Genomic DNA, 23725 nt, shown 5'->3' on the forward strand with positions numbered 1-23725 from the left:
AACATGAAAGATCTAATTGCAGATCCTTTTTTATTAGTTATATTTTATCCCCTAAATTTTGACAGGAGTACCAGAAAGAAAAATTCTCTCATATTTCAATTACTAAAAGCTCTATCGTCTCAATAATATATAATTAAAATGGTATCTATAAATAAAATTTAAAAAATTCTATAAAAGCTTTAAAAAAATATTAGAATTGATTTTTATTTCTCCTTAATGTCTATCCAAAGTCCACCACAAACACATGATCTAGTATAACCTTTTGCCCATCGCGTATTTTGTACGTCAAGTGCCGCCGAATAATAACCACATCTATAAATAACAATTATAAAAAAAATAAGTAAAAAAAAAATTTTTTATGATATAATAATATATTTTATTCTTATTACCTTGCACATATACGATCTTTAATCGTACGTGACTTTAAAATTATATCAACAGATTCAGAATAGATCCATTTAGTATCATAAATATAAAATTTAATGTCGTTCTCGGAGGTGAAACGATTTTTAAATATTTCCTTTAATTCCGGCAGAGTTTCACTCAATGCTTTTGGAACTTTAGAAGTAAAAATTATTTCATATTTAGCCCATTGCGGATTATTTTTATCTAAAAGAAAAAAAAATTGATTTACTATGAAAATAATGTAAGTTCTATCTATGTTAAAGAAGAATCTTTATTACCTTTCATCCATTTATCAGTTACTTTATCAGTTATTATACCAGTATCTTTTATAAATAACTCTAGAGATTCTAATTTAAGTGGCCAGGAATCAAATAAATATTGAAGGGTCCCATTCATTTCTTGAATATTACTAATATGAGGACTACTTGCTGCTAGTGAATTAACATTATCTTTAAATTTCTTAACAAGAGACAACAAATTTTTAAAAGCTGTCCGACTTGTCGAATTATAGAGAAGAACTATGTGAGATTTTTCGGATACTAAAATAATAACAATTTTTTTTAGTTATTATACTAAACAAATAAACCACATGTAAATTACGTTAAGTCTTACATAAAGCATCTCCTTGTGTTACTAAAGAATAGATATTTTGAACAAAATAAACGGAAAAGTCAATAATCCATGACGTGAGAGACACAAGCGACTTAAGGGAATCTACAAACAAAAAATAACAGTTTACTACTAGTTTGTTATGTCGTAAGTTATTCATATTAAAACAATAAGTTAAATATACCTAAAGAAAAAGTACCGTCAGAAGAAACGTTGTTTTGAAATATTGCCTCTAAAGCACGCAAATGCAGAAAGTATAATGTATTCAGATAATTAATATTATCCCGTTGACAAGATTTTAATAATGAAAGTTGTATTCCAAGTAGCCTGCTTAGAAAATCTGAAGATGCTGATGTTTCCAATCCATCTGAAAAGACGCTCGATATATTTGTAAATGTTTCCTTAAGAGTATGCTCCAATAAATCTAAAAAGAATACGTTGAACTAATACTTAAATAAATGTGTATTTATCATTAATTATTATCAAATTGAGTATATATACCTTTCCCCATACCCACTCCCTCAAGAGTATTGGCATATTTTTTTATGATATTCTCTAAATCTGTATGATCGATATTATTTAATATCGACAATGTAAGCTTATTTGCACTAGATGAAGCAGCACAAATACCATCTTTTTTTTAATATAAAAAGTAATAATAATAATAATAATAACAGTAAGATTATTAAAGAGATCCATAAAGTATAAAATGAAAAATTACTAATATACAACTTACCTAACAACCCAAAATTTGAAAACACGTCTTTATCGGCTATATCCAAACAGTCAAGTTTACCAGACGCCCGTCTGCAAAGAAATAACGTCCCATTCGGTGAAGTTGCAAATTCAATGATTGCTGATGTAATTGAAAAAATCAATTCAATGGCAACTTAAGAAAAATTTATTTGACATAAACTCACCATCTGCACGGGTCGAAAGTTCTTCGTGACCACAATTCGAAGGGACCCAGGTACTATATTTGGGAAAATTGCAATCTTTAAAATGTTTAAGTCCAATTTGTTCCTGTGAAAGGACTTGTAAAGTGTTGCTAAAAAAAATTAATGATTTATTAAATAACAATCTCATCGTACAATAGAAATTATAACTTGTTTAACAGTACGAATGATATTCTTACCAGTTACGAAACTGAACTTGGCCGTCGCTGAGACCAAGGAAGAGTTCATCATCTTGTATCCAAATATTCGTTACAAGCTTTTGATCCAAATGCTCACTAGCAACAAGATGAATACTCTAAGGAAAAAAAAAATAAGACTAGTATGTTGATGTGAGATTTAACTGGAAGATTTAGCAATTAGACATACTGGTAGAGGCATATCGATTTCCATTGCATTTTCTGTCAATGAGTCAAGTGGTTGTGGTGTGATTTTATCGATTTCCCATGTGGCAATACTGCTATTGAAAACATTATTTCCTAAATTACAAATATAATATGATCAAATCGATTAAATTATGTCATTAGAAAAAAAAATTTTTTTTTTCTTGTAAAAAAACAATATTAACCTTTTTTCTCGGCTGTTACTATTATAAGTCGAACTCCGTGAGATTGTGTATTTGATATTAATTTCAAATGCAATACTGGAGATCGCTCAACGGATAAAGAAGGATTGGTAAGATGAACATTAGCAATTGGTCGACAACTGACTTGTAGTGAGAGCATATTAATTTTGATTTCATAAAACATGACAAGTTTCGGTAGAAATTCAGGACAGTATGTAGCTAAGGTATAATTTCCGTCTTGATTTTTTTTTTGAAAGAAATTCCTTATAAGTTTTTTTTCGGGTTTTTTAAAAATCCACGTATTGATTACATTGATAAATAATTACCACTATTCAATATAATATCAACATGTGATATTCGTTTTGAAGGATAACGTAAATGCGTGATAATTTTTGAGAAAAATTTCTTCCCTCTCTGATACCAAACTGCTACCTGTATTAAAATCAAATTATAAAAAAAGAACTCATTTTATAACTCATTTTGAAATTGAATAGCAAATCTTACTTTTCCATCGGTCGTGACAGTTATAAAAGCGAATTCGCCAAATTGGTTTCGTGGTCCTTTAAATGAGCCCCTCTTATAAATTGCGGAACTTTTGCCATAGCCCGATGACTGAGGAACATGTTCTCGCGAATACTTAAAAGATAAGGTCGTGTGATGAGTAAATGACAGTCATAAAATACTATCAATTATAATTAATAAACTAACCAGGCGTGCACTATCTAGCCATGTAAATTCAATCACACTTTCCCCAAGATTGACATTACAAATACACTTCCACTGGTTTATAAAATTATTCATGGTCCATATTGCTATTTTACCTCTCTGATCTATGGATGCTAGTGCAGAACCTGTCTGATTCCATACTAAATCTGTAATAACATCACCGAATCTATGATAGTTTTCTACACGATCAAAAAGAGATAAATACTCTTTATTTATAAAAGACCAAGCGGGGCCATTGGCATCGATACCTCTACATGGACTATATATTCCAACATTTGGACAGTAGCGAGAGAATTTAGTATCTAAATTATCATTAGGGTGTGGTGACCATGCTATTATATTCTGTGTTGACCATGCGATTCGTCTTTTCAAAAGTTAAATAAAAACTATAATATTAGATTGAATTTTATTTATTGAACAAGAAATCTAAGAATTATTTCTCTAATTTTACTTGGGCAACTAAATTGTGAATAAAATATTATTAGACTACAAACCTGGGTGCTTTGCGGTAGCATAACTCATAGTATAAACGTTCTATATCAGTGTCAGTATGTGACCAAAGAGTAGAGGTCGTAGAAGTTGTGTTCAACGTTGTCATAATTCTTTGAGAACGCGAATTAATTGATAAACGAAAACTGATTGAAAGTATGCGAATTAAAAAAATTTTGAAAATTGAAGTTCAAGAGTTCAACAGTGCTACATTTCCGAAATTTGGTGTCACCTTGATTATCACGTGAAAGCTATACAGTATTTCTGAATACATACAGCGAATAATGGATTTGTCTTGCGATTTTGAAAGAACCAATGAAGAAGTCAATAAACTTTGATTATTATGATAAATTATTCTTTTATTCACAACTGCCACGATTGATGCTTTATACAATTTATATCATCGAAATATTTTTAAATACAACAAAGATCTGATTTATTGTAAATAAAATAAAACAAAAGAACGAATTTATTTATTATTTATGTAACACATTTACTTGGTTAAAGAATCTAATAGATTTTGGGTAAAGTTCATCGGCGAAAGAAATTAAACATTCTAAATGAGGTCAATAAGTAAAAATTGTAATTGAGTGCTTGATTTTAAAATATGCAAGGTACATAGGACAATAAAGTAATTGACTCAATGCGATATTGCCAAATACATAAAGTTAACTACGTATTTTAACTCAAGAAGTTTAAAGTTATGTGGATTTATTATGAAACTCCTTATATTAAAGTTTCAATGATTCTAAATTCCCATGATTACACCTTAAAATTTGCATTGTTAACCACAAACGAATATCAACAATGAATCCTACCAAAAGGAAAAAAAAATTTCTTGAAGAGATCTGAGGAGAAATTATTTATAGTATTGCATAAAAGAAATTTCCATAAATGAATTTCATTACAAAGGCAGTAACGAAGAAAATTCAATATTTTTAAAATGCAGGGATCGTGCAGATAAAGTGTTAACAATAATCATTCGTTTAATCGTTTAATTAATGTCTGAATCGAAACTCGATTTAAACGTACCTAGCCCCTGGCTTTTTCTTTTTATAAATTAGACACTTAGGCACTCCCCAAAGCAAAAGCTGTTATAAAGTTAAGAAAATTAAGCAACCATCTTGCCTTAACTTTTTTTTTTTTTCGGAAACGTATGGTTTCCTATCACACTCCTTTAAATTTTTATTTACTTTAAAATCTTTTCATTGTTTTCTAGCTCAAGCAGAATTTAAGTAATAAATTCATGCATAGATCACGGAGAACGCGACTTTTTTCGCAAAGCAATACCTCCCGCAGGACGGGTCCATGGGAACCTGAGGTTGTCTAAATAAATATATATATGTTGAAATTAATAAAGTTAGCTAAAACATTTGTTTCAAAATACGGGACTTATATTTATTGTAGGAAGATGAACGATTACTGACGCTAGTATCAGAGTTAGGTACTAAACATTGGAAATTGATTGGAATCAGACACGGTTTGAGAGACGGAAAGCAATGTCGAGAACGGTAATTTTGTTTAAAAATTAATATATATTTCCTTAGCCGTATTAATCCATACAACTTTACCTTTTGGCGTTAAATCAATAGCTGGCATAATCATCTCAACCCAGATTGTAAGAGTCTAATTTATCAAATATATATACCTAATCTGTGACTCAGCTATTGTATATATTTTTTTTTTTAACCAAATAAAATTTAGTAATTTATAGTCCCTTAACTCCTGAAGAGGACGAACAAATATTAACCTACCACTCTGAAATGGGAACAAAATGGGCCGTAATGAGCCAATTATTACGACGGCCTGCTAATCTGATTAAAAATCGGTATTATTCTTCATTATCTAAAAAACGTGATCGATCAACTTCAGATTCTCCGGAAGATGATTCATGTTCAAGATCAAGAAAGCGTATTAAGGAAATTCACACTGCTACTTCTAATTTTGAAAAACAAGGCAAGTAATTTTCATTTTTTACATCAAAATAATTATATTAACTTTTGCATTATTTTATATACAGAATATAAAAAGTCGAGTAAAGAACTATTAAATAATAATAAAATCTCTCGGACTTTGAACAATCAAACGAACTATCATAAAGAATATCTTGATTTACCAAAAGCTTCGGCTTGGAGTCCTTGTTCTGATGATTCAGCTTATTTTGAACCTTCAATGACTCAAGAACCAGTTTCCCTACTGACACCAGTATATACACCTGTAACTTCTCCCGGACCATCTTTTTGTACGGCACTAGAACAACTCGCTGATTTAGCAATTAAAAGAATTGAAAAAACTAGGTGAGAAAAAAATAGAAAAAATTATATACAAAATAAAGAAAATATCGTAATTTATTTAATACAATATTATTGAATTAGTCGTAATGATACGAAAAAACACGATATCATGTCGATTTCAGCTGTATTGAATTGAAGAGAAAATTTCGAAATTCTTGTATAACAGTATGTATTTTTCCGAACTGGTTTCGGCTTTTCAAAATAAAAAGAAATAGTTTGCAATGGTTACAGTTGGATTTACAAGTCTGAAGCGTAAATAAGAATATGGAAGTATTTATTATGAATTCTGCAGAACATTTTGAAATTTAATTTAATTAGGCAAATGTTTTTTGGTTGACCTTTAATTAAATTTTGAATTTCACTCGAATTTGTGAGATGGATTTGATATAATATATAATTTATATAATGAATATGGTGAATTGAGTCATTTGCGTATATATAAAATACCAAATAAATTATATGATATCCACTTGACTTATAAATTTGCGCCACATGAAATTTGATATTTTGGTAGAATTCGATTAGTCCATTTTATTTATGTTTAATTTAAACCGACTTTTTCTTGATCTTTTGCAGACTTTTACACAATAAAAGTTCGAAATAGTCTTTATATATACTGTATATATATATATTGCACAAAGACGTATACACTGCTTTATCATATAGGACGTTATTTAACCATTGAATCAACCACACCAATAGTAACAAAAAAAAAAAGACGAAATAAATTAAGTTTAATGAAAAAGTATGAACGAGATAAATAATTAATATTTTTATTTGCGGTTTTTTTTAAAAAAAAATCTCTTTTTTTTTTGACTTTTTTAAAAAAAATCTAAAAAAAAAAGAAAATTTTTTTTTTTTCTTAAAAAAAATCATATATTGTTTTGTTGGTGAATGATTGTGTTTGTGTTTTTACAATTGTAGTACGAATGATATCTAGTATATAAAATGAATTGTAATAAAATGAAATTTTGTAACGAAATGAAATAAGAAAAGCTTGTGTAATGAAGCAGATAAAAAAATTAAAATGAAGAATGGGAATGAATAAATAAAAGATTTTGCCGAAAAAAATTAATAAGATTTTGCCGAAAATGCGAAAAATGAATATAAGTTTGTCGAAAGATGAATTAAAAACGATTTTTGCCGAAAATGCGATTTTTTTGCCAAATAAAAAAAAAATAAGATTTTGCCGATTACGAAAAAGTGTAAATATGAATAACGAAATAAAAAGAAAGCGAAAAAGAAAAATCTAGATCAATCGATCTGTAATAAAGTACAAAAATAATAAAAAAAAAGATATATAAAAATAAAAAAAATAAATGTACAAAGATATACGAAAAAGATAATTGTCCTCTAGTAAGTAAATAATACATTATTTTTACATTTTTAAATTGTTTTTTGTAAATATATATAAAGATTTTGGTTTTTTTTTTGTTTGTTAAGTTCTATAATCTGCTTCATTTCATTAGCCTGTAACTTCAATATGTCTTGGAACAAAAGAATGATGTTCAAATCTTTTCATTCTTTTCATGCTTCTCTCATTCTTTTTGACATTAACTTGAACAACATTTCTTAAATTTGTTATGAAGCCGGTATCTTCATCAACTAATTGTACTAATTCGACCATATGTAATACTTCTTTTGTTGATATAAAATGTAATGTCACAGTTTCACTGCTATATGGATTGATTGGACTAAATGTAAAAAAAATAATATATTTTTAGTAAAAAAAAAATTTACTAAAGAAAAAAGAAACTAACAGTAGAAAGATATTAAACTTACCCAATCCTAACATCATTATCTAACCAAATTAAACCTGTATCAGAAGTTACTAATTCTGAATGGTTTCTCATAAATACTGTTTCATCCATGAATGGATCCAAGGATTGTTTAACATATTCATAATTATCATTATATTCAACTAAAGTAATATCCGACGATTGGCTTAAAGATGGCTTATGTGACAATTTATGATTATTAAATAATCTGTCATTAGATCTCTTTTTTGGAATCGTTATAGCAAATCTTCTAGCGTGTTCTGATTTATTTGCTATAAATACTTTCATAGTAAATACTTTACCAACAACAGGTTTGCCACAAACTAAAATAAAATGAAAAATAATTTAATATATTTATAGAAAAAAATTTTTTTTTCCATTCTAATCTTTCCTGATTACTCACCTTCAAAAGAGGCGAAAACACCATCATTTAAATCTGAATTCGTTTGTTTTTGTAATTTTGGTAATCTCCCATAAGGCAAAATTCCATTATTTTCATCGTCAACATTCAATAAATTGGTTTCAGGTATATATCCGCTGTGGTGTTTTTTATTAGAAACATTAACCCCATTAACATTTATTTCCAATTCAACATCAGATGAATTATTTCCACATTTAATGTTGTCATAATTTTTAACATTATTTGAACTGAATGAATCACGGATTGTTGTTGCCTTATCAATCGTATTAGTCCTTTCACCAATTCCAAAGTTAAATTTATTATTATACATCATTGGAACAAATTTATTACTTTCTGTTTCTCTCGATTGAGACGATGCCATTGAATCATCATTAAATAAAGTTGATGTATCTAATTCGCAGTCCCATTTTGATTCAATACAACGTGATTTAACTCCATCGATAACTGGACTTCCTTTTACAATGACTGATAGAGTTCGATGTTTATTTTCAACTGGAGATGTATTTAATGCGGAATTAATTGATGCAACTGATTCTCTTCTTGAGGAAACCCTTGAATTTGGGATTGGTGTTGGATAATATTGTTGTGTGTTCAAAGGCTCGGGGAATGAAGAATCTTCTAATATCGTTACATTATATAAGAAATTTACTTGGTCAAATGGTCGTAACGTGATTGGAAATTTGTCCTAAAAAAAAAAAATTTCGCTTTAATATCACTATTGCACACTTTGTTGTAAATAGTCACGTGAACAATATAACTTACAGTATCTTGAGGGCCCCAAGCACATCCTGCAACAAATCCGTGAGAAATTTCAACTTTTAAATCTTCAATAGAGAATGTCATATCATTTTCTGTATCATTTTCTAATTCAACAGACATCATTACGGTATTTTCTGATGGAGATACAAATGTAGATCTTATACGAGTGTTTAATGTTGGCCTTACAGAAATTATCTTATGATGACATCTTTTAATAGGAGTTGAAGGTAAAGTTGAATAGATGCTTGTTTTTTCTTTTTTTGTTAATTGGGGAGTCGGGATTGAAAAATTCAACGATTCAAATGCTGGATCTATCAAATTATTAAGAAAAGTTTAGATTATATTTGTTTTTTAACAACTAAACTTGAAATTAATTACGTCGAATTATAAAAATTACCATCACATAAGCCTCCAAGCAAATTCATTCCAAAATATTCTGGAGAATATAAATCAGAGTTGGGTGAATTCATAATTTTTCGTCGAGATTGTGTAACGGTAACGTCTAATGCGATTTGATTTTGTGCACGTGCTCTTATATTCTCTAAAAAAAAAAAACCAAAAAAACCAAAAAAAGGAAATTTTTAATCACTTATTACCATTTTCATTCAAATTCACCATTTATTACTTACCAATGGGAAATAATAATTGTAAAACGCAAGTCCAACAATCATCTCTTTTGACAACTACCATTTTATTATTACTTTTAGAATCGTAATTAGTGGAATAAATAACAGTTCCTTCAATAACTTTGCTTGATAATTTTTTAATGCTACTATAATCACTATTGGGAGAACCATGAGTGAAAATTGACGTAGAGTTCGAACTAATACTTGTACTACTACTAAATATTCCACTATCAGAGGATGCTGTTGAACTTGATGATGAAGTACGACTTAATTCCGATGTATAATTACTTGATGGTACCGTTAAATTCAATAGATTTGGTGTATCTATTAATGTCGCTTGTAATTTAACTTCGAGGTTTCTAAAAAATTCCGTTGCTTCTTCTTTATTTTCGAAATTTGATTCAGGTGGAAGTGTTGTCATCAAATAAACGTGAAGTAATTCATCTATATAATAATATAATAAGTATAAATTCAATATGTATGGTATATAAAAAAGGAAAGATGTATTAGATGATCTTTTAATAAATAAATTTCTTCTTTTTGCTTTGAAAATTAAAATTTATTATTACCGTAATAGACTTGACTCCTTTGTTGACCATCAATAATTTTTTCAATATTTTCTTCATTAAAATCTAAAGTACCATTTGGAACGACGATTTCCAACTCGGCATCATGTATATACGTTTCTTTTAAATACATGATAATTATTACAAAAAAAAAATTTTTATTTTAAAAATAAATGCTTATTATTTTATTATTAAGAGATTAAGTGCGCGTATAATAATTGCAAGATTATTTTTTTTTTTGCCAAGTGAAAAAGTGTTGAATTCTGTGAACTATTTATAAAAAAATCAATATTCTAGAAATTTGGCACACATATATTCTATTATAAAAAATATATATGTCTAATGTCTATATCAATTTTAATAATTTAGAAAGTCATACGTTTCACGATTCACGGATCAAGTTGTTATATAAATTTTATTATACAATAAGTAAAAGAAATACAGAAAATAGCGGGAATACATAGAATAGTTTGTTTATTAATATTTTTTAAAGTATAGATAATCGTGAAACTTTAATTAGAATTCCGTCAATTCCGTCGCTGCAGTCTATTAAATTACATGTATTTTTACGTAAAGCCGAAAAATATTAATGTGATGTACAGTACATATGGTGGCACAGTAGCTTATTACTTGTTCTTGCAAACAAAAAAAAAAATAAAAAAAAAATAAAAGATTATATGTTTGTTATCTCCCTATTGAAGTTCCACTTATATTCTTCTTCACAATATTATTCTACCTAATACATGAAAAAATATTGCAACATTCTTTGTTATCTTCTTTTGTGATTCTAATTACAAATATTTCGTAGATTACATTCATAAAGAATCCTTGTTAAACAGAAGACTTCCATATGTTATGTTTCGTTTAGATATTAATTTCCATTAAAAGTATTTTCTTTGATATGTTCGCCATTTAGTCAAACTTTAAAGATGGCTTCAGATTGTGTCGTTTATTATAATATCCGAATTTAGCCTTTTAGTGGAAAATCTTTATTTATGCGGGTAATTCTTATTAAGGTTAATTCTTTATGTAAAATGTAAATTTTAAAATTCAAAAAAATCCAAAGTGATATTCGGATTGGCTGAATCTATAAATATTTCACTCTCCTTAATCCTGATATATTTTCTTATTGAATATTCCCAAATTATTATAATCATTTTCCGAAACTAGAACATAAATTACACCATCTTGCACTTCAATTATCCAAAATTGTTAAAGCTCGAGAGATTTTGTGTCACGTTACTAATTCTATTTATTGCTGGTTGTTCTGTCGCTTTTTTCTATAAACGAAAAATTTGTCATATCGGCTGATCAGAAAAGCCTCCCATAATTTTATATGCTAAATGACAATAAGTAACCCATCAGTTATATAATGAACCATCAACTGAGCTTAAATATTAATTGGCGTGATTTTTCCAATCAGCCGATATGTTATACATGGGCCACAGAAATAATGGAAATCACATGAGAGTTATTATGGCGTTCGCAAAATCCGGATTTCGGAAGTGGCTGATATTTACTCTTCTACAAACATCATAAGGTAACATAATAACATAATTGGGATAGATAAAAAAAGAAAAAAAAATTTTAAATAGATTATTAATTATGATAAAAAAAGATTTATTGTACGATATATTAATACGATCGTGTTCCTTTAATTCCTGTATAACAAAGACCGACAAAAGTTCTTTTTTTTGAAATTGCCGAAATTAATATAACCATATACAGAAATACATTATCACTGGTATTATGGCGTTATCTTACGACGATAACTCTATAACGAAATAGAATCACAATAATCACGTGACTCTACGTTACGACATTTTACGTAGAATTGTTATTATTGTTGCTGTTAGTAGATTGTGAAGGTTGTCTAAATCCAACAGAAGGATTGTAAGGTAATGGTAGTGGAGGAGGTCTCATACCAGCAGGCGGTAAAGGTCTCATTGGAGGCAATGCAACATTAACAGGAGTGTGTGTTTGCAAATTTTGCCTTTGAAAAAAATAAAAAAGGAGAAAGAGAAAGAATTGTTAACAAGTTATTAAAACTCTAAGAATACAATCTACTTATAAATCAGATTTTTCTTACTTGTTAAGTCTAGCTTTTTGAATTTTAAAATGTTGAGATAAAACTTCAGACATGATTCGATTATAATAAGTATAATCATTAGGATTTGCCAAAACATCTTTAAATCCTTTAGAATTACACACTTCTTCAAAATTTTCAGCCATAAAAGAGAGAATAGGTTCTTTTAAATCTTCATATTTAGGTACTAAACGAAACATGATTTCTGCTACATTATTTACAGTTAATTCTTCAAATATTCTATTTTTTGCCCTTTGACGTAAATCCGTTAATAAATATCTATCTGCTATACAATAAATTTCTATTGTAAAAGAAATATTCTCATCAGTGGTTTCATCCATGCCATTATTATCGTTAGTCCAATCAATTTGATTTGTGTAAAGATAGCACAACATTTTCGCGAACGAAAATGGTTTATAATCTGATATATAGATCCTATGTTTAATTTGTTGTTTTAATTTTTCTTCATTCATTTCTTCTGAATTATCCTTCAGATCAACTGATTTAACCGAATCAACGATTTCTTTATCAGTTTCTCCCTCCTTTATATTTTTTTCCACCTTTGTTTCGTTATAGATATCTTCATTTTGATTGTTAACCGTTGATTCAGCCCACATACCTGATAAAGCATTCTCAAAATATTTGGATCTTTGAATAAGTATTGAGCTACAAGCATAAAATTTTTCCCCTTGTACATTAAATTCTACATCAACTGGTTGAATATTAAATAATTGATTTTTCCATGCTGCAACAAGATTTTCCGGTAACGGATCAAGTGAAATACTATTATTATATTGTTTATTATCTCTATACTCAATATTATCAAATGTTACACAAATAATTAATTCTCCATTATAAAGTGATGTTCTTTCAAACGCTTCAGGATATCCATATCCTAAAAAGAAAAAGAAAATAAAAGAAAATAAAAACAAAAATTAATTTTTATATTAAAAAGAATAATTAATCTCACAATAATAATGATGATAATTAAAAATCTTAAAAAAAAAAATCACAAACCATTTTCAATCTTAGTATCAGGAGAAATAGATAATTCATTATTACTTGAAATTAAGTTATAAGTTTGAAAATTTTTGATTTCTTTAACAGATAATTTAATAGAAAATTTTGATCTTTTTCTCCAAGAAGTTTCATCAGGATTTGCTACAGGTAATATATATATTGAACAATATTCTTTATTATTCATGGGATTTCTAATTATTGGTACAAACCACAATTGCCATAACAGATTATCTCCAGTACTAAATATTGGACTGTATATATCTTCTTTTATTTCTAATGAATTTAATATATTCATTTGATAAGTTAATTGAGTTATTTTATTACTAGCCATGATTTCTTTTTTTTTAAAAAAAAAAGAAGTCTTTTATGAGAAAAAGAAATTGAAAATTAGTTAGGGTTGAAAAAAATCACCCTTATATTAATGTAATTGTTCAGGTGTAACCGGAAAATCATTTAAGCACTACGCCCAATGAATTCGTAGGCACAGTAGACGCAGTATGCTAAACACGTGTTCTTTGTATAAATCTCACTGCGTAAACTTTTAAAATTGTTTTAATTATTCGGTAAATATGAATATTGCGATCATATATAATTGTTTATAGGAGTAATTAAAGCTACAGCGCAGTGATGTGCATTTGTACTTCCAATAGTATAAAATTTTGGTTGGAAGCTTCCAATCCAAATGGTTTTATTAGAAAATTATGCTTCCATCTTTCCAAAGGTGCTTCCAATAGTGCTTCCAATCTTCCAAGAGCACATCACTGCTACAGCGCAATTAAAAGTTAATAGTACAATACATACAACTCCTCTTTTATTAATAAGAGAAAAAAAAAAGACCATGTATTAATTGTCTAAAAACTATAAGCTTTTTGAATTTTGAAATGTTCAGTCAAAATTTCTGATAAAATTACATTATAATTTGGATAATCTACTAAATTTGCCAAAATATCTTTAAATTCTTGAGAATCATTGACTTGTTCAAAATTTTTTGCCATATAATTTAAAACTGGTTCTTTTAAATCTCCATATTTTGGAACTAAATCAAACATAATTTTTGATACATTTGAGATTTTTAATTCTTCTAAAATCCTAGTTTTTGCTCGTTCTCGGAGATCTGATAAAAGATATTGATCTGCCAAACGAAATAATTCTGTGGTGATAGAATCATTATCTTTATTGGTCCATTTAATTTGATTTGTGTAAAGATATTCAAGCATTGCAGAAATTGTAATTGGATCGTATTCTGAAATTTTAATACGATGTTTTATTTGACATATTGGATTATCATCATTATCATCATTTTTCCCATCTAGATTTATATTAGGATAATTACTCTTGTTAATAAATTTAATATCGCAATTTATAGAAGGTTCATTTTGACCAAGAAATGTTGATTCGGACCAATGACCTGATAAAATTTTCGCAAAATATTCTGATCTTTTAGAAAGTATTGAACTGCAAGCGTAGAATTTTTCACCTTGTACATCAAATTCCACATCAACCGATCGAAAATCAAATAATTGTTCTTTCCATGCTTCTATAAGATTCTTTGGAATAGGTTCAGGATAATATGTTTTACGAATGTCGCTTTCATTATATTCAATATTATTAACTATAACTCCAATTATTAATTCTCCATTTCGAAGTGAAGATTTTTTAATTACGTTATGATATCCAAAATCTATATTAAAAAAAAGACATAAATTTAATGATTAAAAAAAGAAAACTAAGTGTGGGATTGTGGGAAATACCAAAATATTACCGTATCCAATAGGAGTATCAGGGGGTACAATAAAACTTTTATTATAAAGTTCAGCGGTTTTATTATTATTCCTAATTTCTTTTATAAATATTTTGAAAGATAATTTTGAACGTTCTCTCCAAGTAACTTCATCTGGACCTGCAACTGGCTGTAAAAAAAGTCCATAAGAGTCATTATCTTCATTATCTTCAAGTTGGAGTAATAATTGCCAAAACATATTATTATTTGTGCTAAAAATAGGGCTATAATAATAATCTTCTATTTCCAGCGATTTAGGTAAATTTACTTGATAGGTTAATTTTGAAATTATCTGAGACATTTTTTTTTTTTTCTTTAAAAAATTTAAAAATTTTAGATTAATCCAAAAAGCTCTTTATTTATAGAAATTTGTGAGGGATCTTCGCGACTCGTCAATAGAAAGCAGATTTACATTATTTTATATATAGGGGTAATGTAACCCATTTTTGCCACAATTAATAGTCGACTGATATACACCTATAACAAATATGTGTTACACCACGTTTCAAAAGCATTTATAAATTATAACAATTAGAACGTTATATTTGAATAGTTATTTGGGTTAATTTACTAAAATTTGCTAAAATAAATTTTTAACCTGGATGAAAGTGTATAATTGATAGAAATATTAACATTATGCTTTATTTGGCATTATTTATTAATCATCATTTTATCGGAGTTTATAGAATATCGCTTTTCCAAATTTACATTAAGTAGCGATTTTGTGACAATCATTATCCCATCATTAAACATTGACATTGTTCTTCTCCTGAAGAATTTCAGACCTTAAGTAAAAATTTTTACGTCAAGATTCTTTGAAATAAGTTCAGGAAAATAATTTTATATCCAGTATCAACAATTATAGCACAACTTAAAATAAAAAATTTAGATATTTAACAATTAAAAAGTCAAATAATACATCATCCAATTTCAAGTATTGTGAAATTACAACAAAATTACTATGTATTATAAAATTTCAGCAGATTGTTTATTATTATTCACAATTTCTTTTATAACTATTTCAATAGATAACTTTGAACGTTCCCTAAAGTAATTAATTTCATTATTTCATTTGAACCCGAAACTAGTAAATAAAACTATTTTTGTGCTAAATAGGCTTATAATAATTTTTTATTTCCAATTTAGGTAAGTTTGGTTAGCCCTTAATTTTCTTATTTACAGATCCCATATAAAAAAAGATTACATATGACTAACCAAATCATATTGTTATATGCTAAATTTGTTAATCTTATTATGGGTGGCCACCAACTATCTATATATAGATATATTACAATTTCGACCTATTTTGCTTTTTGAACTTTGAAATGTTCAGCCAAAATTTCTGATAAAATTACATTATAATTTGGATAATCTACTAAATTTTCCAAAATATCTTTAAATTCTTGAGAATTATTAACTTGTTCAAAATTTTTTGCCATATAATTTAAAACTGGTTCTTTTAAATCTCCATATTTTGGAACTAAATCAAACATAATGTTTGATACATTTGAGACTTTTAATTCATCTAAAATCCTAATTTTTGCTCGTTCTCGAAGATCTGATAAAAGATATTGATCTGCCAAACGAAATAATTCTGTGGTGATAGAATCATATTCTTCATTGGTCCATTTAATTTGATTTGTGTAAAGGTATTCAAGCATGGCAGAAATTGCAATTGGATCGTATTCCGAAATTTTAATACGATGTTTTATTTGATAGTTTGATTCTTTGTCGTTATTTAATATCATTGGATCATCAACTTCATCATTATCGTAATCATCGTTACAATCTTCATTATCGCTACTTTCATCATCATCGTTACTATCAATATCGATATCATCATTGGTATCATCATCTGAAAGAATCTTTGCAAAAAATTTGGATCTTTTAGAAAGTATTGAACTACATGCATAGAATTTTTCACCCTGTACATTAAATTCTACATCAACTGATCGAAAATCAAATAATTGATCTTTCCATACTTCTATAAGATTTTTTGGTGTATGTTCAGGTATATACTTTTTATTAAAACTGCTTTCTTTATATTCAATGTCACCAATAATAACTCCAATTATCAATTCCTTATTTTGAAGTAATGATTTTTTAATTACATTTGCGTATCCATAGCCTAAATAAAAAAAAAAACTTATAAATTAAATAACATTGAAAAGAATAATTGTTATATAGAACGTTAGATATTACCGCCGCATCCAATATTAGTTTCAGGAGGTACATCAAAATTTTCTTTAAAAAGTTCAGTCGTTTGATTATTATTCTTAATTTCTTTTATAAAAATTTCAAAAGATAATTTTGAACGTTCTCTCCAAGTAATTTCATCCGGACCCGCGACTGGCTTTAAATAAAGTCCATAATATTCTTTATTTTCAAATTGAAATAATAATTGCCAAAACAATTTATTATTTGTGCTAAAAATTGGGCTATAATAACTTCCTTTTATTTCAAGAGATTTAGGTAAAGTTATTTGATAGGTTAACTGTGAAGTTGCTTGAGACATTTTTTTTTTTAAAAAAAAAAAAGAGATGATTGATCTGAAAAAAGCTTTTGTCTTATTTATAGATATTCGCACATGATTACATTCTGACGCAATCTAATATATTATGTAACTAAGCTACTTTCTTTAAATGTCGTCTAGCACTGCATATAGTATCCCTTTAAGTTAGTACATCACTTAAAATACTCGTAGATCTCTATGGGTATTTATGCGGTTTAATTTGGATTATTTGGTAAAATTCGCTAAAACATCTTTAAATATTTTTGCTCGTTCTCGATCCGAGAAGAGATATTTACCTAGAGAAATAATTTTATAATTGATAGAATACTTGATTTATATAGGCATGGACAATTGTAATTGAATCGTATTCAGTAACTTTATTATGATACTTTTTATTTGGCATTGATTTTTCATTACTATGGCCATTGTAGTCATCGATTTGTTGTCCTACAAGCATAGAACAACTTCGAAGTGATGCGTTTAAAAAAATTATGCTAACGAATAAAAAAAGTTAATCGCAATATGTACAAAGATAATTTGATCATTTTCTCTAAATAATTTCATCTGGAATCGCAATCGACTATAAATAAAGTACATAAGAGTTTTTATATTGATAATTGCCAAAGCTTTATTTAAATAAATTTACTTAATATGTCAAACTTGAAGTCGGTTGAGACAATAAACCGAAAATATTTCATTATATAGATCCGCTATAATAGAATTTGTTACATGACTAATTTCGTTTTATATAAGAATTGAATTGCAAATATAGTGTTATCTATTAGTTTAATTACCGCCATAAGACAATACAAATACGGACACTATAATATCTATATATCTATTTCTATATCTAATTTTATTCATAAAACAAACAATGAGTACTAGCATTATACATTGAATTTTTAGCTATAATTAATTAAAGCTTTCAAAAGAGGCACGGACGAAATGCTAATCAAGGATAAAAACTATTTAACTCTTTGAATTTTGAAATATTCTGCCCAAATTTCCGACAAAACCACGTTATAATTTGGATAATTTACTAAATTTGCCAAAACATTTTTAAATTCTTGAGAATTATTAATTTCTTCAAAATTTTTAGCCATAAATTTTAAAACTGGACCCTTTAAATCTTCATATCTTGAAGCCAAATTAAACATAATTTCTGATACATTAGAAAGATTTAATTCATTTAAAATCCTGATTTTAGCTCGTTCTCGAAGATCTGATAAAAGATATTGATCCGCTAATCGAAATAATCCTACAGCAATAGAATCATTATCTTTATTTGTCCATATAACTTGATTTGTGTAAAGATATTCAAGCATGGAAGAAAATGTAATTGAATCATATTCATAAATTTCAATACGATGTTTTATTTGATGTGTTGATATTTCATTATTTTTTGTTAAATTATTCTTTAATTGTATCTTTGAATCATTTGTAACGTTATCATTACCATCATTTTCATTATTATCATCATTTTCTCCTTGAACGACTGTTGATTCAGACCATTGTCCTGATAAAATTTTCGCAAAATATTCGGATCTTTTAGAAAGTATTGAGCTACATGCATAGAATTTTTCACCTTGCACATTAAATTCCACATCAGCCGGTTGATAATCAAATAATTGATCTTTCCATGCATCAATAAGATTTTTTGGAATAGATTTAGGAGAATAGGCTTTAGAAAATCCTCCTTCTTTATATTCAAGATTTTTAATTGTGACTCCAATTATCAATTCTCCATTTTGAAGTACCGATTTTTTAAATACTTTTGAACATCCAAAACCTAAATAAAAAAAAAAGAGAACCCATATATGTTTAACGAAAAAGATAATAAAAAGAAAAAAGTTAATCGTAAATATGGAATTTTAAATATTTTACCGTATATTATCTTCGTATCAGGAGGTATAACAAGGTTACTATTACAAAGTTCAGTGGTGCGATTATCTTTAATTTCTTTTATAAATATTTTATAAGATAATTTTAAACGTCCTCTCCAAGTAATTTCGTCTGGACCCGCAACTGGTTTTAAATAAAGTCCATAAGATTCATCTTCAGATTGAAATAATAGTTGCCAAAACATATTATTATATGTACTAAAAACTGGGCTATAATAATTTTCTTTTATTTCAAGTGAATTAGATAAATTTACTTGATACGTTAGTTGAGACATTTTTTTTTTAAAAAAAAAAAAAAAGGATTTCGGGTATTAATCGGGAAAACTAAATATTTATATATGTTTATGATCATCACGTGCCAGATGTGTCTGATTTGTCGGTAAGTCTATATTGATGTAAAACAATCTAAACCTTTTATTACTATATTATTTGACTGACGCAATAACTTAGATAACAATAACTATCATATATTTAGCAAAATTCTAGAAGAAAAAATTAGTATTACCAATACTGAAATATACTAGACTAACTTAACCATATATTCCATATATTCATACTTTGCACATCCTCCGTTTCATTATCTGTTGAATTGACAATATCATCTAATTCTTTTTGACTTCCAATTTTTTTCTTATAAATATGTTGGACAGTTTTACAAAACAAAAACAGATTATCAATTGTTTTACTATAAACTAGGTAAAGGGGACCGTTGGAGCGTCCGAAACGTCGACGCGGTAGGCTAAAATGTTAAATGTTACACATTTAATTTTATGCTGATCCTGATATTTCATTATTGCAGTATTGTTGCTACATAATTGTTACCCCTGATCCTAAATTTTCATTGGTTATACATGCGGCGTGACAGACGGACATTGCATCTCGAGTCCTACGCTATTAAAAGAATTAAAAGAATTACTGAATTTAGTATCGCAATTTGGAAGTATTAGAAGCTTCAATGGAAGCTTATATCCAATGACAAGATTTGGTAGATGATCGGCAGGAACTATATGAAGTCACTTCTTTACGTCATAAAAAAGTTTCCATTATGTAATTTTATTTTATAAATTACCATAGCATGTTAATGTTCTCTTAAAACTACTGAGAATTTATTATTTGAAATGAGTTTTTACTTTCTTGCTTTATTGCTTAATATCTTAAGAATTTAAACGTCTTACTTAAATAAATAAATATATTTAAGTAAATCAGTTTATCCCATTAATTAAATTAATTGAATATGATGATTTTCGAAATCTATTTACGGATCTTTACATGATTTTGATCAAATTTATTAATGCTAAGTAATTTTCAGAATATGTATCGTTGATATTATGTCAAACTACTTACATTGTTAGTTTGTATTAACCGTTTGTGATTAAAGTCAGATTTGGCGCTTTGTTTCACATTCCACAAAAAGGATGTTATACAAGGAATAATGCAGAACTTGTAGAATAATCAACAAATAAGGAATTTTTTTCATTCACACTCGAGACATAAAACTGGCTTTATATTTCTTTCCTTTCTTTCTTCTTTACCTTACATATTTTTTGCCCTATTTGCAAATCACGTGATCAAATATTTTATTAGTGGATGATGAAAGTCTATTTTACAAGGGAAAGAAAGAATTAAGTAAATTCAAAATACATTCAATGGTAATCAAAATAGGAAAACAAAAAATATCGCTATATATACTAACATTACCGCACAAACAATATTCTATAAAAAAAAAAATGGAAGAGAATTTAGTTTACCAAGAAGATCAAAAAATTAAGTATACTCTAAGAGAATCAAAGTATTGTCCGGAATGTAATGGACCTACGTCTTTCGGTTGGTGTGTAACGTGTGAAACTAATTTTATGAAGGGAAGATTTCCTTATTGGTCATCAGGAAATAAAGATGTTGATGAATTAATCCGTCATACTCAATTAAATTCCTCACAAACTTGTGATTATTTGGAATGGATTCCATTTGAGGCATTTGATATGGTTAAATATATTGGGAGTGGTGGATTTAGTAGCATTTATTCAGCCCTTTGGATGGAAGGTCCTAGATTAGTTTGGGGTGAAGGATTGCAAGAATGGACTCGAACTGGTCCAATAAAAGTTGCTTTGAAACGACTTGATAATTCAACAAATATTACAGGTTCTTACGTTAATCAGGTAACTATAATTAAATTAATCGGCTTTATAATTTTTTTCCGAAGATAAGCAGAATAATAATATCCATATGTTCTTTTTTAAAAATTTTCTCATTCAAATTGTAGATTAAAACACATCATAAATGTATTCAGTCAGTTTCATTAGCTGAAACATTTGGTATTACAAGAGATCCAACGTCTAATTATATGATTGTTATGAAGTATTATGAAAACGGCAACTTATATCAATATCTTGATCGTTCTAACGGGATTCTTTCCTGGAAAGATATAATCGATATATTATGGGAAATAGCTGAAGGTCTTGAAAAGATTCATTCTGAAGGAAAAGTCCATAAAAATGTTCATGGAGGAAATTTACTTGTGGACGAGAAAGACGTTACAGATACTCGTGTTAGTGATGTTGGTCTCTATGGACCATGTTACTATCATGAAACAAACCAAATATATGGAGTTTTGCCATACATTGCACCAGAAATTTTACGTGGTGAAAATTACAATACCGCTTCCGATATATATTCATTTGGTATTATTATGAATATTCTTGCAGCCGGAAAAAGACCTTGGTATAATAGGGCTCATGATATTAATTTAGCAAAAGATATTTGTAATGGGGAAAGGCTCAAAATTCCGGAGGATACACCAGGTTTTTACGCAGAATTGATGCGACAATGTTGGGATAATGATCCAGTAAACCGTCCAACTGCATCTTATTTATATAAAAAATTAAATTGGATCAATTTAATTCGTGATAATCCAAATCCATTTGATGATAATTATTACGTTTCTGAAGAAAAAAGATGTAAAATTATTTCTCAATTATCTAAAACATATACTCATCCGGAAATACATCCCGAAGCATATTATACAAGTAGACTTTTGTATTTTCCTGAATTATTTAAACAAAAAAAATTTTAACTGAACGTATTTTTAATTTTTTTTTAACCATAGAATTTATCAAATAATCATTTTTGGATTTTTTTTTTAACTGTAATTATTATTTATTCTTAATAACTTATATTTCCATTATTATTATTATATAAATTAAAAATTAAAGAAATAACTACTGTTTATCTTTATGATGATCATTAGTCTCACATTCATTATTTTTATTCTTTGCGAATATTGTATAACGTTCTCTTGAGGTGATCTGCCCTGCATCACGTGATATAATTTATCTAGATTTTTTTGTTTTATGATTTGCTTCTCCCATTTCATTATCTGTTAAATTGACAAGATCATCTAATTTTTTTGGCTTCCAATTTTTTCTCATAAATATGATCCGGCAGTTTTTAAATGATTTTCAAACGAGAAAAAACAAAGTTGTAGCGATTATCGAAGATTAATTAATTGTTTTACTATAAATACAATGTGGAAGTATCAGAAGCTAGCTTCAGATAGAAGCTTCCAATCGCTATGCCCAATGACAAAAAAGAATTTTGCATCTTCCAATCCTTCAAATGGAAATCCTAGAGCGTTATTGGTAGCTTCCAAGAACATTGCTACGTGATGTTCATTATTATATTTGAAATATTATACATAGCCATGTTAATAGTACTCTCGTGACACTTATTTGAAACCGCTAAGAATTTTTTATTTGAAAAGAGTTGTTACTGTCTTGCTTAATAACCTGAGTTAAAAAGACAATTCTTGCTTAAATTTAATGTTAGAAGTTACGGTAAATAAAGAAATAAAAATCGGTTTAAACGGTTAAAATAACGATTATTATATTTAAATAAACTAGATTGTCATATAATTGAATAAATTGAAATATTGATGAATAAGTCATATACATGATTTTGATCTATTAATACTAATAATTTTACGGGACAAACTAAAATCAGTTTAGGGCTAATTCTGTGGTACAAACAAATATCATTTCAGGGGTATTTATTGACGCAAACAAACGTTAATTGTTTGGACATGTTCCTTAAAAGGAAGTGAGTAAAAGGAAATTATATATTCGATTTACTGTAAGATTTTGCGGTAATTTTGTAAGAACTTATCTTTTTTCCATTTTTTACGTACGTGATCAATTATTATGCATTTTCTAATAATAAATCAAGGAAAAGAATTAATTAAA

The 23725-nt window shown here is 27.6% G+C and overlaps 8 protein-coding genes across 8 annotated transcripts; 2 read left to right on the forward strand and 6 right to left on the reverse strand.

Moving 5' to 3' along the window:
- Positions 1 to 203: 203 nt before the first annotated feature.
- OCT59_008894 (uncharacterized protein) lies at positions 204 to 3856 on the reverse strand (the record flags this gene model as incomplete). Its single annotated transcript, XM_066133180.1, has 16 exons — positions 204 to 312; positions 390 to 609; positions 684 to 944; positions 1018 to 1119; positions 1199 to 1438; positions 1516 to 1647; positions 1751 to 1870; positions 1935 to 2062; positions 2150 to 2265; positions 2337 to 2446; positions 2536 to 2769; positions 2859 to 2964; positions 3037 to 3168; positions 3241 to 3437; positions 3507 to 3622; positions 3753 to 3856. The coding sequence occupies 16 exons, from the start codon at positions 3854 to 3856 to the stop codon at positions 204 to 206; spliced, it is 2427 nt and encodes an 808-aa protein (XP_065999649.1).
- Positions 3857 to 4993: 1137 nt separating this feature from the next.
- Positions 4994 to 6177, forward strand: OCT59_008895 (uncharacterized protein; the record flags this gene model as incomplete). Its single annotated transcript, XM_066133181.1, has 5 exons — positions 4994 to 5068; positions 5155 to 5258; positions 5462 to 5707; positions 5784 to 6044; positions 6123 to 6177. The coding sequence occupies 5 exons, from the start codon at positions 4994 to 4996 to the stop codon at positions 6175 to 6177; spliced, it is 741 nt and encodes a 246-aa protein (XP_065999650.1).
- A 581-nt stretch (positions 6178 to 6758) lies between these two features.
- OCT59_008896 (uncharacterized protein) lies at positions 6759 to 10434 on the reverse strand. Its single transcript, XM_025309782.2, has 7 exons — positions 10195 to 10434; positions 9629 to 10069; positions 9397 to 9540; positions 9003 to 9310; positions 8223 to 8925; positions 7824 to 8142; positions 6759 to 7735 (listed from the first exon to the last, which is right to left on the reverse strand). Exons 1-7 carry the CDS (start codon positions 10322 to 10324, stop codon positions 7507 to 7509), a joined length of 2274 nt encoding a protein of 757 aa, XP_025189443.1. The 5' UTR covers positions 10325 to 10434; the 3' UTR covers positions 6759 to 7506.
- A 1350-nt stretch (positions 10435 to 11784) lies between these two features.
- On the reverse strand, positions 11785 to 13678 carry OCT59_008897 (uncharacterized protein). The gene is made up of 3 exons (XM_025312533.2): positions 13295 to 13678; positions 12281 to 13172; positions 11785 to 12184 (listed from the first exon to the last, which is right to left on the reverse strand). The coding sequence occupies exons 1-3, from the start codon at positions 13626 to 13628 to the stop codon at positions 12016 to 12018; spliced, it is 1395 nt and encodes a 464-aa protein (XP_025189444.1). The 5' UTR covers positions 13629 to 13678; the 3' UTR covers positions 11785 to 12015.
- A 409-nt stretch (positions 13679 to 14087) lies between these two features.
- OCT59_008898 (uncharacterized protein) lies at positions 14088 to 15378 on the reverse strand (the record flags this gene model as incomplete). Its single annotated transcript, XM_025309783.2, has 2 exons — positions 14088 to 14978; positions 15060 to 15378. The coding sequence occupies 2 exons, from the start codon at positions 15376 to 15378 to the stop codon at positions 14149 to 14151; spliced, it is 1149 nt and encodes a 382-aa protein (XP_025189445.1). The 3' UTR covers positions 14088 to 14148.
- Positions 15379 to 16378: 1000 nt separating this feature from the next.
- OCT59_008899 (uncharacterized protein) lies at positions 16379 to 17592 on the reverse strand (the record flags this gene model as incomplete). Its single annotated transcript, XM_025331321.2, has 2 exons — positions 16379 to 17205; positions 17280 to 17592. 2 exons carry the CDS (start codon positions 17590 to 17592, stop codon positions 16379 to 16381), a joined length of 1140 nt encoding a protein of 379 aa, XP_025189446.1.
- A 755-nt stretch (positions 17593 to 18347) lies between these two features.
- OCT59_008900 (uncharacterized protein) lies at positions 18348 to 19765 on the reverse strand (the record flags this gene model as incomplete). The annotated part of the gene is made up of 2 exons (XM_025331322.2): positions 18348 to 19378; positions 19474 to 19765. 2 exons carry the CDS (start codon positions 19763 to 19765, stop codon positions 18555 to 18557), a joined length of 1116 nt encoding a protein of 371 aa, XP_025189447.1. The 3' UTR covers positions 18348 to 18554.
- A 1452-nt stretch (positions 19766 to 21217) lies between these two features.
- On the forward strand, positions 21218 to 22560 carry OCT59_008901 (uncharacterized protein; the record flags this gene model as incomplete). The annotated part of the gene is made up of 2 exons (XM_025329889.1): positions 21218 to 21646; positions 21751 to 22560. The coding sequence occupies 2 exons, from the start codon at positions 21218 to 21220 to the stop codon at positions 22558 to 22560; spliced, it is 1239 nt and encodes a 412-aa protein (XP_025189448.1).
- Positions 22561 to 23725: the final 1165 nt, after the last annotated feature.

Source organism: Rhizophagus irregularis, chromosome 17 (assembly GCF_026210795.1).
Source record: "Rhizophagus irregularis chromosome 17, complete sequence".
NCBI lineage: Eukaryota > Fungi > Glomeromycota > Glomeromycetes > Glomerales > Glomeraceae > Rhizophagus > Rhizophagus irregularis.

Bases quoted from the DNA above. Each gene is read 5' to 3' on its own strand.
- OCT59_008896 (XM_025309782.2), bottom strand. From the start codon at position 10,324: ATGTATTTAAAAGAAACGTATATACATGATGCCGAGTTGGAAATCGTC. The intron at 8,143-8,222 runs GTGAGTAATCAG...ATTTTATTTTAG, and splicing joins TGTTTTCGCCTCTTTTGAAG to TTTGTGGCAAACCTGTTGTT. The intron at 7,736-7,823 runs GTAAGTTTAATA...TTTTACATTTAG, and splicing joins GATAATGATGTTAGGATTGG to TCCAATCAATCCATATAGCA.
- OCT59_008897 (XM_025312533.2), bottom strand. From the start codon at position 13,628: ATGGCTAGTAATAAAATAACTCAATTAACTTATCAAATGAATATATTA. The intron at 13,173-13,294 runs GTTTGTGATTTT...TTTTCTTTTTAG, and splicing joins TGATACTAAGATTGAAAATG to GATATGGATATCCTGAAGCG. The intron at 12,185-12,280 runs GTAAGAAAAATC...TTTTTTTCAAAG, and splicing joins CAAAAAGCTAGACTTAACAA to GCAAAATTTGCAAACACACA.